Source organism: Myotis yumanensis, unplaced genomic scaffold (genome assembly GCF_028538775.1).
Source record: "Myotis yumanensis isolate MYYU_CA2020_CCGP unplaced genomic scaffold, mMyoYum1.0.hap1 SCAF_13, whole genome shotgun sequence".
Classification (NCBI taxonomy): domain Eukaryota; kingdom Metazoa; phylum Chordata; class Mammalia; order Chiroptera; family Vespertilionidae; genus Myotis; species Myotis yumanensis.
In genome coordinates this window covers 21544687-21560815 of record NW_027223764.1, presented here as the reverse complement: position 1 = coordinate 21560815, position 16129 = coordinate 21544687, and the positions used below count along the sequence as shown (strand labels likewise).

The window sequence follows — 16129 nt, the reverse complement described above, 5'->3', positions numbered from 1 at the left end:
CGAACTGGGAGAAGCATGCTCCATTTAAATGGCTGCTTGGCCCTGCCAGTCATCTCAGGCCTGTTGTCACCAGATTCTGATTCCAAGAAAGCTGGAAACACAGATTTTCACGCCTAATTTTTAAAACACTCAGCAGTCCAAAACAAACATGTTTGGGTTCCGTCCAGCCCAAGCAGCAGTTTGCAACCCTCATGTAGAAAGTCCTTGCCTTGTGGCCTCAGGCAGCATGGAAAACCACTCACACGGCCAAAGAAGCTGGTCCTTCCCATTGCCACAGCTCTCCCGCCCTCGTCTCAAGGAGCTCACAGGGGCAATTTAGCAAACTTATCCACAGGGAAGCATTTTGCTGCTCTGAACTAATATAACACATTGTTGATCAGGAAAGGAAAGACCATGAGAAACTATCAATACTACAGTAGACTTCAAATGACAGTGGCCCTCACAAGTCACCTGTTAACTTATGTCCCATCCCTGAAAATGATACATTATGGCATCAATCTTATCCCTTTAGCAAGCAACATTTGCCAGCACATTTAAGCCATCAAGCTCCATGGCACTCACTTGGGCCATGCCAGTGGCCAGTAAGTGAAGAAGGCAGCTCTCAAATGCCTCTCATCCTTTCCTCCCAGAACTACACTCCGCGGGTGGCACAAGTGTCCTGTAGTGCTCATGTCTGCTGGTCTCCCACCTGTTTTAAGTTTTGGATCCATGAACTAAAAGTCTTAGATTGATGGCACATACATTCCTGGACTTGTCTCTCTTTCACTTCAAAGAGTGAGTTGTCCCCAAGGCCCAGGTACTGGGGTTCCCAGGGCAGCTACTATACAGGGAACCCCACAGGAAGGCTGGGATTACACTAAGGTGCAACAGGTGAACCCGACTCCCTTTACTCCAACAAATGCATCCATTGAAAAGCCTGAAAGCCCATGTTCTGACATCAATCCACCCGCCCCAGAAGTGCCTACCCCACAGCGAATGCGGTCTGGCTGCACCACCATCAGGTTCCCAGGTGAAGTTTCCAGCGGCAGGCTCTGCTGCTTCGAGTAGGGCAGGACCTTCTCGTCCTCAGTTTCAGTGTCGGTGACTGAGTCACAGCCAGAATCTACAGAACAGAGAACAATGGTGAATGGGAGAGAAGGAAGGAGAACTGATGGGCAGGCTCCACACCATGAAAGCCCCAAACATTACCAAATAGGAAATGGTTCTGAATGTTAAACAAATACAAGCTGAAGGGAGTGACTCAGGAACTCATGAAAGAGAACCTAATTATGAAAAGTCAACCACCACGTAGGCCACAGGGAAGAGTGACAGCGAGGGGCTGAGGTGGAGAAGAAAGTCTGAGGCAGACTACTGTCTGAGGCTGGCAAGTCCAGGCTCAACCAATAGGCTTCCAGAAGCTTTACCTCGGGACTTATTGCAGGGCTGCCTTTGGTGGGCGTGAGGAAAGGAGGTTCCTTCTTCTCAGGCTGGGTCAAGAATGGACTGTCCATGCTCACCCAGCATGGCTCAGTGGTTGAGTGTCGACCTATGAACCAGGAGGTCACAGTTCGATTCCTAGTCAGGGCATATGCCCAGGTTGCAGGCTTGATCCTCATGACTAGCCAATGTATCCTCTCCAGAGCCACAGTGAAAAGCAATAATTTTTAACAAATTTTAGATCAGTGTAACCAGGATTCAGATCAGTACCACAGCTAACACCTCTACTAGAGCATGCACAGATTCAGAGCAGGTGAGCAGGATTGTGCAGATGTGTGGGTGATGGCACACACAAAGATGGTGTTGAGATGGTGTGAATGGAATCTGCCAGAACTCCAAGGCAGGGGCTGTAAGCCAGGGTCCATCCATTGATAGGATACTTGTGTGCAAGGTTCTGTATGTGCATGTGTGTATGTTTGCCTGTAGTTTTCTGGAGACAGCTCCGAGATTTAATCAGATCCTCAGAGACAAATGGTAAAAAATGGTTAAGAGGAGAGGGAAGGTTCACCGTCCTTTTCTTGGGCTTGCTGTCTGCATTCCAAAACCACTTACAGAGCCAGCCAAGTATGATAGGCACTGAGAGGACATGAGGATGGACCAGACATCAATCCTGCCTTCATAGAGCCCACAATCTAAAACGGTGGCTGGATGAGAGGTCAGGGTTAGCTTGGCTGATCCCTACAGGAGGGCCTCCCAGGGAAGGAGTTGGCTTCCTGCAGAGCTTGTGGTGATCAGTGCTGGCAGAAAGCTGAGGTGACTGGTGAACATGTCCCCACAGAAAGCTATAACCACAGGTTGGCACGTTAGACCCCAGTTCATGCCAGCAGAGAAGCTGTGCTCCTACAATCTTGAAGGCTGAGGTGGGGGAGCAGAGCTAGGGACAAGGTCCTAGGCAAGGACCCACAAGACCTGCTCAGGCCAGGGGAGGGGCTGAGCCTGATATCTGTGTGACAGGTGTCTATTCACTCTCCCAGAGTGTGATGGGCATTGAGGCACACAATCCTACTGCTCCTCCCTCTCCATATTTTCTCCCAAGATGCATTATTCCAGAAGGCCTGGCTGAGTAAGTCCAGATCTCTGATCTTATTTATGCAACAGAAAACCAGGCAGAATATAGTGCTAAGAGATGGGGCAAAGGACGCTGGGAGTTCCAAGGAGGGTAATATTGTTTTTCACTAGGCATCAGAGCTATCATACTCCTATATCTCTCCTTTCCTTTCCATTCCTACTGACTCACCTTGCTCAGTGCTAATATCCCTCTCCAATCATCTCCACCTCCCTGCTCTCTCAGCCAAATTAACTGAAGGCTACCATTTTCTCTGCTGGATCTGCCCTTTCCCACACCCTTCTCTCCTTGATCAGCTATTTTTAAAACATCTAGGGCCCATCCCCATGGACAGAGCTGCACACGCCACCCAAGCAACTCCCATCGACCATGGAGCCTATGAATGAGAGAGTCCAAAAGATCAGGGATAATGAATATTACTCTTCTTAATAATTACATGCTATCATATCAAACTTCAATTTTTTATTATTAGATGACTGAGCATCCCAATTTTTCATTTCTGAGGTTCTTCCTGGAAGAGAAAATAACCCTACTGACTTAAAACATTCAATCAGTTACTTAAAACTGCAAAACACTACCCAGAACTACTTATTAGTCCAGAATTGTTTAGACACTCTCGTGCCAATTACTATTCTAATTTATTATACAGGCATAATCTCCTTGGGATAGACCAATCTACCATTGCTTCAAAAAAGAAAAACCTCTTCATTTCTTCCAAATTGCTGACCCATTTGTCTAGCCAAAGAGTCAAAGCTCTGATAATTACAGTTAACAAAAGAATAAAGAAAATATAAATAAGCCAAATGAGAAAAAGATAATAGCAGATATGAAGAATTTTTAGAAACATGTTGATGTGATAACTCTATGCTCAGAATTTTACAAATTTCAATACAATTTTTATAGAAAAATATAAATAGTCTCAAAATACGTAGAAAACCTGACTAAATCAATAATCATGGGGGAAAAACTTCATTGGTTTTCAAATAAGGCCATATACCATTTCTTGCATTGTTTTTTAAATTGTTGTTGCAATGATGTCCTCCTTTATAATATTCATTTTCCTATCTAAGAAAATTATCCAGCCCTAACTGGTTTGGCTCAGTGGATAGAGCGTCAGCCTGCAGATTCAAGGGTCCCAGGTTTGACTCCGGTCAAGGGCATGTACCTTGGCTGTGGGCACATCCCCAGTAGGGCATGTGCAGGTCGATGTTTCTCTCTCATCGATGTTTCTCTCTATCCCTCTCCCTTCCTCTCTGTAAAAAATCAATAAAATATTTTTTTTTAAAGAAAATTATCCATATATATAAAACCCTAATAGGCAAATAGACGTAACGGCGGAACAACCGAACAACTGGTCGCTATGATGTGCGCTGACCACCACGGGGCACGCATGGAACATGGCTGGCGTCGGCAGCAGGAGGCAGAGTGTAGAACATGGCAGGCGTCCACTGTGGCGGGATGGTGGAGCAGGTAAGCAGGAGTGCCAGACCCAAGGCAGGGCACCGGTAGCTGTCATTGGACGAGCCTCCGGTGGTTACTGAAAATTCTTTGCTCCCACACAGTCCTGCCCGGCGCTTGCACCTGCTACTGGCACTGGCCCTGATCGCACCTGCTGCCAGCGCTGGAGCCACCATTCACACCTGCCACCAGCACCTGGAGCCAGCTGCTGTCGCTTAGCACCATCAACAAGGGTGAGCGGCGGCTGTCAGCCCCGATTGCCCCTCAGGGCTTCTCCACCTCCCCTGCTCCTGAGGGGCGATCAGGGCTGGCAGCCGATCGCACCCACTGCCAGCAATGGCCCCGCTTGCACCCACAGCCGCACAAGAGCTGCTGCTCACACCCACTGCTGGTGCCAGCCCCGCTTGCACCTGTAGCCAGCGCCGGAGCCACTGCTCACACCCCCACCGGCGCCCGCCCCAACTGCTCCGTGCCCTCAGCAGGTGCGAGTGGGGCTGGCACCATCAGTGCATGGGAGCAGCAGTGGCAGGAGTGAGGCTGCTGGCAGACAGGGGACCGGGGGCCATGGTGGGTGGGACAGGGAAGGGGCCCAGAGGATGGGCTGTGACCCCCCTGTTCCCATAGCAGCCTCGTGGCCCAGAGTCCCTTTCAAGGTGCACGAATTCGTGCACTGAGCCCATAATATATATATATATATATATATATATATATATATATATATATATATAATATGTATCCTACTAAAGTTTTTTAAAAAATCAAGGGTACTTTTATTTTATATTAAAGTTATAAAAAATTAAATAGAGCAATTAAACGTAATAGTCCACAAACCAAGCTTTGTTCTCATGAAAACATAGTATGTGATAAAGAAAGCATTAAAAATCAGTTTAGAATAAAGAAAATAGTTGATGAGAAAAATGGCTCGGGAGATGGTGCTAGAGAAATTCAGCTATTTGGGATGGGTGTGGAGGGGCAGAGGGGTTATTTAGAGTCTTCCTAATTCTCATAATTTCCAGAATTAAATTTAGATGAATTAGAGATTGAAATTAAAATAAAGTAAAACAAATTTTTAAACTTAAAATGATGAAAATGTGGTTGAAAGCTTTATCATTGGTTTAGGGAAAGATCTGTTCATCTTAAACACATGAAGAAATACAATCCAAACAAACCATAGAGTTGATGACATGAATTTAAAACTTCAATAAACAAAAATGTAAAAACCTAAAAACTCAATCATATGTTTATAAAAGCATTAGTCATAATAGCCAAAAGTGGGGAAAACCGAGTGTCCATCAACTGATGAATTGTATTATTCAGACATAAAAAGGAATAAAATATCAATACATGCTACAATATAGATGAACCTTGTAAACACTATGCTAAGTGAAATAAGCCAGCCACAAAAAACCCCCACACATATCATATGATTCCAATATCTGATATGTCTAGAATAGGCAAATCTATAGAGACAGAAAGTAGATTAGTGTCTGCTGAGGGCTGGGGAGCTGGGATTGGGTGGGGCAAGGTCAGGAAATGATAGCTAAAGGATATGGGGTTTCTTTTTGAGGTGATGAAAATACTCTAGAATGAGTTGTGGCAATAGTTGCACAAGCCTGTGACTATACAAAAAAAAAGTATTGGCGGGAAGAGATTAACCCAAGAACATATACATATATGCATGACCCATGGACACAGACAATAGTGCAGTGAAGGCCTGGGGATTGCGGGAGTGAGATAGAGAGGGTCAATGGAGGGAAAAGGGGGAAACAGCTGTAATATTTTCAACAATAAATATACATTTTGAAAAATCATTAAATGGTACGCTTTAAATGGGTAAATTGTGTTATGTAAATTAGATCTCAATAAAGCTGTTACCAAAAAAATCCCAGGGCAAATCACAAACTGGTTAAACTTTGAAATAAATATGCCAAGGAACTAATCTCCTTATATATATTAAATGGTCATAGAAATCCGTTTATAAACACCCAAAGCCCAATAAGTAGATAATTCACAAAGAAAGAAATACAAATTACCTCTCTCTCTCTCTCTCTCTCTCTCTCTCTCTCTCTCTCTTTACACACACACACACACACACACACACACACACACTCATTCATTATCACTAATCACCATGGAGTTACAAATAAATACAATTAACATATTGCTATTTTACCTTTTCAAATAAGGAGATGTTTGAAGGTGAGGTAGGATAGATACTCTCATTTGATGCTGACAAAAGTATAAACTGCTACGATCTTTCTGGAAAGCCATGTGTCCATATACCGAGAAAGGGAAAGTCTTTTAAATGTTCACACCTTGGGCCACATAATTCTACTTCTAAAAATCTCTCTTGAGGAGGAAAATAAGTGTTCAAAATGTAGACAAAGATAATGAGCCAAGACCTCTGCTAAATCATTCTTTCCATCAGTGAAAATCAGAAAGTAACCTAACTGATGAAAAAAAATATCATTTTCAGAGACTTTTAGGTAAAGGTTTACCACATTATGGGAAGCAAAAAAGGCAGGATATAGAAGCATACATCTTGGAGTGTTGGATATTAATTATAGAAAGAAAACTGCATTTTAAAAGGTCAGAAGAAAATGCGTGGTTGGGTTGTGCATAGTCCTTCCCTCCCTTCCTCTTTTCTTCCTTCCTTCCAACCTTTCATGTATTTTCATATTTTCTAAGGTGAGAAGAACCTGGGTAATGGAGCAGGGGGTGAGAAGGAAAGTGGCAACTGAGTGTTGGCTAATTATTTCACCACTTGGCACAAATGAGATTGATCCTAACAGTGCAGCACTCGGCAGCTATTCCCCAGATCAGATGGGCCGTGGAAACAATTCCTTGAAACAGGGCTATTCTTTAAGTCCCCTTAGACAGCTATCAGCAGCTAATTCATTTAGGGAATCCAGGCAGGAGGCCACTCACTCCCCTGGGTGACTCTGGCGGTGCTGATTGACAAGCCCATCACTTCGTTCCTCCCAGCCAAGTTGGCCTCTTCCATGGCCCACTTCAGACTGGGCCAGGGTACAGCAGATTCAAAGTTTCCTCTGAAGGAAATGCCAACCCAGACATAAGCACTACTGAGACCCACCTGGCAGAGTGAGATGGCCCCAAACTTTTTTTTTAAACATGTAGACCCCCCTTGATCCCTCACCACCTTGAAGACAATACCACCTTTGCTGTCCTGAAACTCAAAAATTACATGTTTGAGTGAAAACATTCCGAAAACCCCAAGGATCCTCCCCAATACCAAATATTATTAAGATACCAATAGTATCCTCGCTGCTTTAAAATTTAGCAATGTACCTTGGCTTTAATGAGATCTAGAGATACTATGGAGATATAATAGAAAAATATTCTCTTTGTGCATTCAGCTCCCCAAAGTCTCATCTATAAAGGACCCAAGTGGCAAACACTCTTAGAATCCAGTGGCAGGAAAAGTTTATTCTTCGGAGAACCTGCCTGCTTTCTCTTAGATGACAGTAAGAACAAGCTAACATGATGGTGTGTTTCACCTTTTGCCCTTGCTGCCAAGTGACAATTTTGGTCTTTAACTGCCACTATGTTCTCAAGGCCAAGGTCTTTGGTCTTGCCTAGTTCTCTTTGTCTTCATATTGTGTTTAATATTGAAGCGTGCTTCAAATGCTTTGGAGATTGGGCAGGATGTGAATTAATATTTCTCAAACTAGCAAAAAGTCCTCAGATATAGTCCCTGTGAGAATCTCAGCTTGGGCTTTTCAATTCAATAATAATGCCTTTACTGTGGGATGCAAATGCAAAGATATTCCAGGTTACCTGGATGGTCATGTTATAACTGGGTCCTACCACAGGGCTGTGGGGCCCATGTATGTGTCTGCAATCATTTTGCAGCTAAGGTCATGCTCCACTGAATGTCAGGGACTAATGAGGAAAGAAGAGGAGGTGCAAGATGATATGTAGACGAGGCACTTGTGACAAGAGAATACAAGGTTTCCGGCACCCTACTGCACATGGAGAAATGTGGGGGGGGAGAGCCAAGTCCCAAAATACAACCCCCCACCTGGCAGAATCTGTGAGCACCACAGCCTCATGCCCCGTTCATGATGCTGCTCCAATAACCAGCATCTTCCATGACATGAATATAGTCAGCTTGTCTTTTAATTTATAAATCTATTTGTATCTTGTTCATGTGTTTTGCTTTCAAAACTGGGAAATAACAGTAAGCATAAGAAGTTGAATATGTTTATACATATTAAATGGCATCATAATAATCTGTCAACAACTAAAGGTTCACAATTTTTCCCCGCCACAAGGGAGTCTATATATAGTATTTGGATCTAAAAAAAACAACAACTATGAATTTTAAATAAAATGAGTATATGTATGCACTTGGATTCACAGCCAGCCACATGAAGCAGCATATTAGGTAAGAGAACTGGTGACAGACACCCTGTTATTACTAATAATGTTAACAATAAAAGTTACTATTTACTGAAGAGTGTGATGACTACTTAATAGTCTTAATCCTCACAATGACCCTGTGAGATAGAAATCACTATCCCATTCCCATTTTACAGGTGGGAACACTGTGCCTGAAGGATTGAAGTAACCTGACTAAGTAACGCAGCAAGCAAGCAAGGGGCAGGGCAGGCGCTTGCCCCAGGTGTCTGCACTGCCTCCTTGGTTGATGTGGTCTAGGGCAGGAAGCAGCGTCACTTACTATTCCTGGTCTGGGTTGTGACTGCAGCTCAGGAGACTTGATGTGGGTTTCCCCTTACCAATGCCTGGTGGGGCTGCCTTGCTCTGAGCAATGCCACCCTAGTTAGGATACTGTGACGCACCACTGGGGCCGACAGGCACATTTCAACAACGGGGTTCAAGTCAAGAGGCACCAAAAGCCAACTGGTCCAGCGAGGGTCCTGTGTGCTCGAGGGGCCTCTGACCCAAGGCTGCGCTCTCTTACTTTCCAATTAACTTTTCAGACCATCGTGCCGGTGTTTACTGCGTCTGTCCTGCATGCTGTCTGACACTCAGCTGGGAGGATAGGGTAAGGAGAACAAGAAAATGGCATGTGCTGATTTTGGAGAGGTGTTTTCAGAGTACACAAGCTAACTTCTCTCCTAAGGTAATGCTAAGCTTTGGGAAAAGTATAAATAAAGATTGTTCTTTAAAGTGACCACAGTGGCCATCTACACAATGGAATACTATGCTGCAGTAAAAAAAAAAAAAAAGGAACTCTTGCCTTTTGCAACAGCATGGATGGAACTGGAAAGCATTATGCTAAGTGCAATAAGCCAGTCAGAGAAAGATAAATACCACATGATCTCACTCATTTGTGGATTATAGAGAACAACATAGACTGATGAGAAGGGACAGATCCAAAGACTGAGAAACAGCAATCAGGCTATCAATCCCCAGAAGGAAAGTAGGGGAGGGCGGAGGTAAGGGGAAGAGATCAACCGAAGGACTTGTATACATGTATATAAGCCAAACCAATGGACATGGACAATAGGGGGATGGGAGCATGAGTGTGTGTGTGTGGGGGGGGGGGGGGTTAATGGGGGGTGAGGACACATTTGTAATACCTTAACTAATAATAAAAAAATATATAATAAATAAATAAATAAAAATAAAGTGACCACAGTGGCCATTTGTTGAGCATTTACTATATCCCATACAAAATCCTTAACATATATGATTCTATTTTATCGCAACTAAGGAACTGCTCATTCTGTCCATTTTACAGATGAGAAATCTATGGCACAGAAATTTAAGTCAGTTGTCGAAGTCATACATACATGCTGTATGGAAATTTCACCCCCAAATCCATGCTCTCACGCACTCTGACAGCATTTTCCACAGTGTGAGCCACGCACCCTGGTGGTACGAGACACGATTCTAAGGTGTACAGCAAACATTCAGGGTTACTGAGAAAGCAGTGTGAGAAGGTGGTCCCATTCACTTCTTTTAATCCCACTTATATCAAGAACAAAGGCTCCATTGGGCAAGAGGGGGCCTTTAATTCCTCTTTAACATGCATATCCTCTTTGCAACACAGAGAGAATAGGCCATAAGCCCACAGGCTTCTGTAGGCATGATTATCTAGTAGAACCGAATACATTACTTTTCATTGTTTTATATTTATAGTTACCTTTTTATATCAAGAGACTGGTTTTTCATTTATAGTGACAAAGTTTCCTTTTAAATAGTACAATGGAAAAGTTCTAGAAATAGTTAGTGGTGATGATTGCACAACATTGTGAATATAATTAATGCCACTGAGTTGTAGACTTGAAATTGGTTAAAATGGCAAATATTATGTTATATATATTTTGCCACAATTTTAAAAAATTGATAATGTAATATACCCCCCTTAATTCATTGACTACTTTAAATGCATGTATTGGCCCATACAGTGTGGCTCAGTGATTGAGCATTGACCCAGGAACCAAGAGGTCACCAGATCAATTCCCAGTTAGGGCATATGCCCAGGTTGTGGGCTCAATCCCCAGTGCAGGACCTGTAGGAGGCAGCTGATGGATGATGTTTCTCTCACATCAATGCTTCTATCCCTCTCCTTTCCTCTCTAAAAATCAATAAAAAACATATTTCTAAATAAATAAATAAATAAATGGGTGAATTGCATGGCACGTAAATATTTCAATAAAGCTGTTACAAATAAACTGAAAACCATGTTGATGATTCTCATATGACTGAAGTTTGAGAAAAGCTGGATTATACTATACTGCTCCATTTTGATAAGCAAAGTTTATTAGTGATTTTTAAAATAAGGTAAAGTGAAGGTGGAAAAAGGGGAAGACAGCCTGTAGCATAAACATGTTGATTTATTTTCTCTGAGTTTTGGATGCCAAGGAAAAAGAAAGTGAACAGAGAAGAAAATTAAGGAGATTACATTTCAGCTGAGAATTAAGAATTTTTCACCCATCTAGCCAAAAATGGAATAAAAAAGAAATGGTCATTGGGGCCAGACAGGGAAATGTGTGTCTCTGGGCTGAAATTAAGTAGGAGATCATCAATTTGTGTCCAGAATTTCTAGTGTGGCTGATACAAGAGAAAGTGGAGAAAATTCAAGATTTCTTGGAAGAAGGCAGAAATGAATTGACAAGCAGCCTCGGTCGTGGGGTCCACAAATGAAAGGGGCCATGTTCCCTCTTCATTTGCATCCTGGGTCCGGGACCCAAATTTAATATTGCACAGGTGGGGCAGGAATATAGAGAGGTGCCTGAAGTCTGAGAAACCTCTGAAGGCTGTTCTACTCAGAATAAAATTTCTCATCTATTATAAGTCTCATCCTTCTAACCAAGCCACAAGGATGAAGTCATAAAACAACTCTCTCAAAGCCCAACATAAAATGTGCTGAAACCTGAGCCTCCTCATCACCTAGCAAGTGTCTACTGAACGTGAATGACATGGGTCCCATGGGGGATCCCAGAAGCGTGTTCTCTATAGCCTGGGCCTTACGGAGCTCACAGCTGAACTGGGAAGACGACGCTCCACTTACAGAAACTGAGAACTGTGTGATGCCCTCCTCGCAAGTACTAACCCATGTGATGAGACCGTAAATATCACTGTTTATGAAATGAGTTCTGTTTCTAAGTGTTTAGAAAAGTGCTGGGATAGAAGTTTCGTGAAATTGAGAAAGACTTCCTGAAGGATAAAGAAGAGAAGTTAACTTACTTCAATTAGGTCAAATAGCTTTTGGGTACCGAGGTTACCCTTCTGTGAAAAAGGTATATTTTCTATTTAAAATAATAAAATGACTCGTAATTCATTTCTTTATTCCTTCAACAAATATGTATTGCCTATCAATGAATAACAAATATTCAAAGCCTTGCCTAGGCCTCTCCCCTAAGAAATGTTAGGGTGAGAAAATTTCTGTCCTCACTCATTTTGGGGACCAAAGAAGAGAGAAATAGATTATTTCCAACTTCCAGAAACAAATAAGAAGAGGAATAACTTTAAAATAAAACATTATGGGAAATAAGCAGGGATTTATAAAACGCAGTTTATGGCCACCAGAAAAATCAAAGAAGGAAGAACATCCCCAAAGAGTTGACAAGTTGAATCTTGAAAGGCACAGAGAATGCTGAAGTGGGGTCAGAAAGACTTTGCTCGCAGAGATAAAGGTATGATTAAGGGCACAGAGGCATGAGAGCAAATGATATGCTTGGGCTACAGAAAGCAAAGTGGGGGCAGCTTCTAGATTGGGGTGAGGGATGAGAAAGGTAGGGGAGCCTCAGTGTCAGTCAAGGAGTTGGACTGTATGTCAAAGAGTATTCATGAGAAAAAGAAATTCTATAAAATATAGATAGACCCTGGCTAGATGGCTCCGTTGGTTAGAGCACCGTCCCATACCCCAAACGGTTGCAGTTCAATTCCCAGTCAGGGCACATATCTAGGTTGTGGGTTTGGTTCCCGGTCGGGGCACGTATGAGAGGCAACCAATCGACATTTCTCTCTCATATCAATGTTACTCTCTCTCTCCCCCTTCCTTTTCCTCTAAAATCAATGAAAACATATCCTTGGACAAGGATTAAAAATATAGATAGTTAGCGCTGGCCAGTGTGGCTCAGGTGGTTCAGTGTCAGTCAATCTATGCACTGCAAGGTTGATGATTCGATCCCGAATCAGGGCACATACCCAGGTTTCAGGTTTGATCCCAGGTAGGGGTATATGGGAGGTAACTGCTCAATGTTTCTCTCTCACATCGATGTTTTTTTTCTCACTCCTCCCTTCCTCTTTCTCTAAAATCAATCAATCAATAAATAAATATATATATATATATATATATATATATATATATATATATATATGTATGTATGTTTTTGCTATAATTCCAGACACACAAACAGGATATAGCAGCTCTTTTGTAAATCTGGGTCAGAATTGAGAAGGCGAGAGGCTGACCGCCCATCACACTCTGAGCAAGCTGCTGTTACCAAGCCAACATCTTACTCTATCCGCTTTCAGGAGCAAATAAGATGCTATAATTAACCTGATGTCTGAAAGTGTACCACAAGCATGGTTCACGAAATGCTTAGAATAATGATTCTTAAGTATAGCAAGCATTTCTCCTACTACTTATCTTGTTTGCACCAGCTAGTAGCTAAGAAAATCAATGTCATGGCTATTGTCCTTAGAAAGCACGAGGGAGACCTCAGACCTGGCCTTGTCCCCAAATTCCAAATGAAGGAGCTTTTGCTCCACTGTCAAGGCATGTGGGTCTGAGGGAGGAGGTGAGAGGCTGGCAATGGTGGGACTCAGATCTTGAGTTTCAATATCCCCCTTCTCCCCCCAGCTTCCTGACAAACACCAAGACTGCTTTTTCATTTTCATTTTAGTCATCACCCTGGGTCTTTCTTCACCCTTGTTTACCCACCTTGGTTAATGGGTATTGAATTTCCCGTCCAACCAACCCCTTTCATTCAAAAAGGTTCCAACACAGTATAAAGTATACCCAACCCACAAGTAACCCCCAAATGCACATACAGTTATCAATCAGAATAAAATTGAGGGTCAGTAGAATACCAGAACCCTTCCCTCCACATTCTTACAGGCACTAAAGCCAGGGGACAGAGGAGGTGACGATTATTTAGTGGCATTAGAGTGAGTTCATTAAAGTGACATGAATAATTAATTGTCCTTGTCACCTTCATCATCATCATCACCATCATTTGCCAGAAAGGTAAGGCACAGTCCTGTAGACACATATCCAATTCAGGCTTTAGATAAACTCATGGTGGCCACTCTGTCTCCCTGGAAACAAGAAGAGAGGAATAGAAGGGAGGAAGAAGACTGAATCTTCTCCTCCCACAAGGCCATGCCGACTTCCTTTCTCAACATAGGCTAGCTCACCTGTCACATCCAACCTGCTTTGGCATCCAGATGTTCGGTGCCAGCTGCAGATACCTGAGGTTGCCCAGCTGCACTACACATCGGTGGGTTTGCAGCGCTGGGTAGAGGGTTCTGGATCAGGAATCTTCCCCAGTCTTTTCCAGGTCATGTACTCAAGGAGTTATTCTTCTTCTATTCACCAGGTAATCCCCATGATTGTCCCTCAAGACATTAAAGTTCAGGATAAGGGAGCAAGGCAGGAAGGAGGAGAGCAGACCTCAGGCTTCTAAGACCTTTATCCAACCCCCACCTAGTTGCTCTAAATGAATTAGTCAAAGTGTTAGTTTTGTTTTGTTGTAAAGCAAAGGATGACGGTTCTTCCTTCCCCTCCCCAACTCACCCACCCTGCTCTTCAGCTTGAATAAAAATAGCCCCACATTGAAACTGCCATGACAACCAATTTGTGTTGTCCACCAATGATAAAAATCTGTCTGCACACCTCCCACCCTCCCAGATGGGGCTGGAGCCCTCTAACCCTCTCCCAAGTTCAACTTTCAGCAAATTTCCGATAACTAGATCCAATTTACTCCAATCTCATCAAAAAGCCAAGGGTTACTGGGAGTTCTGGCACCAGCCAGTGTCTCAGAACTTTTTAACTTGTTCTCATTTGCTCCTTTCACTGTCGCCAGGTACATGTGACAGATGTGACGATCTCCATTTTACAGGGAAAACTGGGGCATCAGGACGGAAACTGATGAGCCCCACGTCATTAGCTGCTGGTTTAATGACAGAACCACATTTAGAACTCAAGGTTCCCATCTTCTAACCAGTTCCCAGACCAAAGGAAAAGCTGATCTCAGGACCCCAATGGAGAAATAATTCTCCTGGGTGTGCAGCTTCCTGGCCACAGACGGAAGTTCCCTCAACCAGTCTCTGGGATAAATCTAGGAAGGATTGCGGAAAACTCTGCTGCCTCACCATGGGAAACGGGTTCCACAGAAACCCACCTCTTGGACCCAGCATCTCTGGGACTGCTCTAGCCAAGCACAGCTTCATTGGCCAAGTTTGCCAAGGTCCTTAAGGAGCGCTGTTCATACCTGCATTCCGAAGGCCACCCCAGGGGAGGAAGTGCTCCACTCGGACTTTCAGGACTGGGGGCCTGCAGTCCCCTGTTTCGTTGTTCAGGAAACCCCAGTGTTGCTAATAAAGCTGTAGATACCACAGCCCCGGTGAAGGCTTCCTCTTTCTTCATCTCTTTCCGACACTTATAAATGTGCTTCCTCTCTCTATGTAAATTTTGTTCAAGAGGCCTGGCCCAGGCTTGTGATGAGGCCATTAATAACTAGTCTTTAAACAGCTTCTTTTTGGTTTCCTGGTCCAGGAATCAATTCCAATCTAAACAGACACTAATGCCTGGGTTTGCTAGTGTCAGGACAGACAAATGGGCTTCATTTGTGGAAGGCCACAAAAATGTGGTTCCTTTTCACTCAACCAAGAACTGGGAGGTCAAAGGCAACTCTTGATAATAGAGCTGAGCTTAGGAAATTGTGAAGAAAATTCCCTTTCTTTGTCTCTCTACCACTCAACCTTCAAACTTCCAGGAAAAGCTGAGAGGGTGTTTTCTTGCCCTCACTTTTGCTGACCCTTAGCATTCTAACCAGCTGAGACTCTGAAATTGGACTGGTCAGTTTCACTTTCCATTTCTAGGATGAGTAACTTTCTCTCACTCCTCACCCTGAAAGGAGTACCTGGCTTCACATTATGGTCAAGTTGGGGTGGGGATGTGATCCACCTGGGTGATGGTCTTAAAGAGATACAAAACAATAAGATGGCTCTCCAAATTTGACTTAAACAATTATGGGCCAAAATAAAGACTCTTTAACCCTGGGCTGCTGATTGTCCCCGGTAATTAAAACCTGAGCTACTAAAGGCAAAGCTCTAAAGCAGTGACGGCGAACCTTTTGAGCTCGGCGTGTCAGCATTTTGAAAAACCCTAACTTAACTCTGGTACCATGTCACATATAGAAATTTTTTGATATTTGCAACCATAGTAAAACAAAGATTTATATTTTTGATATTTATTTCATATATTTAAATGCCATTTATCAAAGAAAAATCAACCCAAAAAATGAGTTTGCGTGTCACCTCTGACATGCGTGTCATAGGTTCGCCATCACTGCTCTAAAGACTTTGTAGAATATTTCCTAGCAACAGAAATGCAGCTACTGAGGGCTTCTGGGACAGTGCAGTCAGCGAGGCCACAGAAGGCCTGCACTCAAGTCCCAACTCTAT

General features: G+C 43.2%; 1 protein-coding gene across 1 annotated transcript in view; it reads right to left on the bottom strand.

Moving 5' to 3' along the window:
- PIK3AP1 (phosphoinositide-3-kinase adaptor protein 1) overlaps nt 1-16129 on the bottom strand; it is a 101121-nt gene that overhangs the window by 46904 nt on the left and 38088 nt on the right. Inside the window, exon 3 of the mRNA XM_070432599.1 lies at nt 966-1102. Within this exon, the coding sequence (XP_070288700.1) occupies nt 966-1102 (137 nt within the window). The remainder of the gene's footprint in view (nt 1-965; nt 1103-16129) is intronic.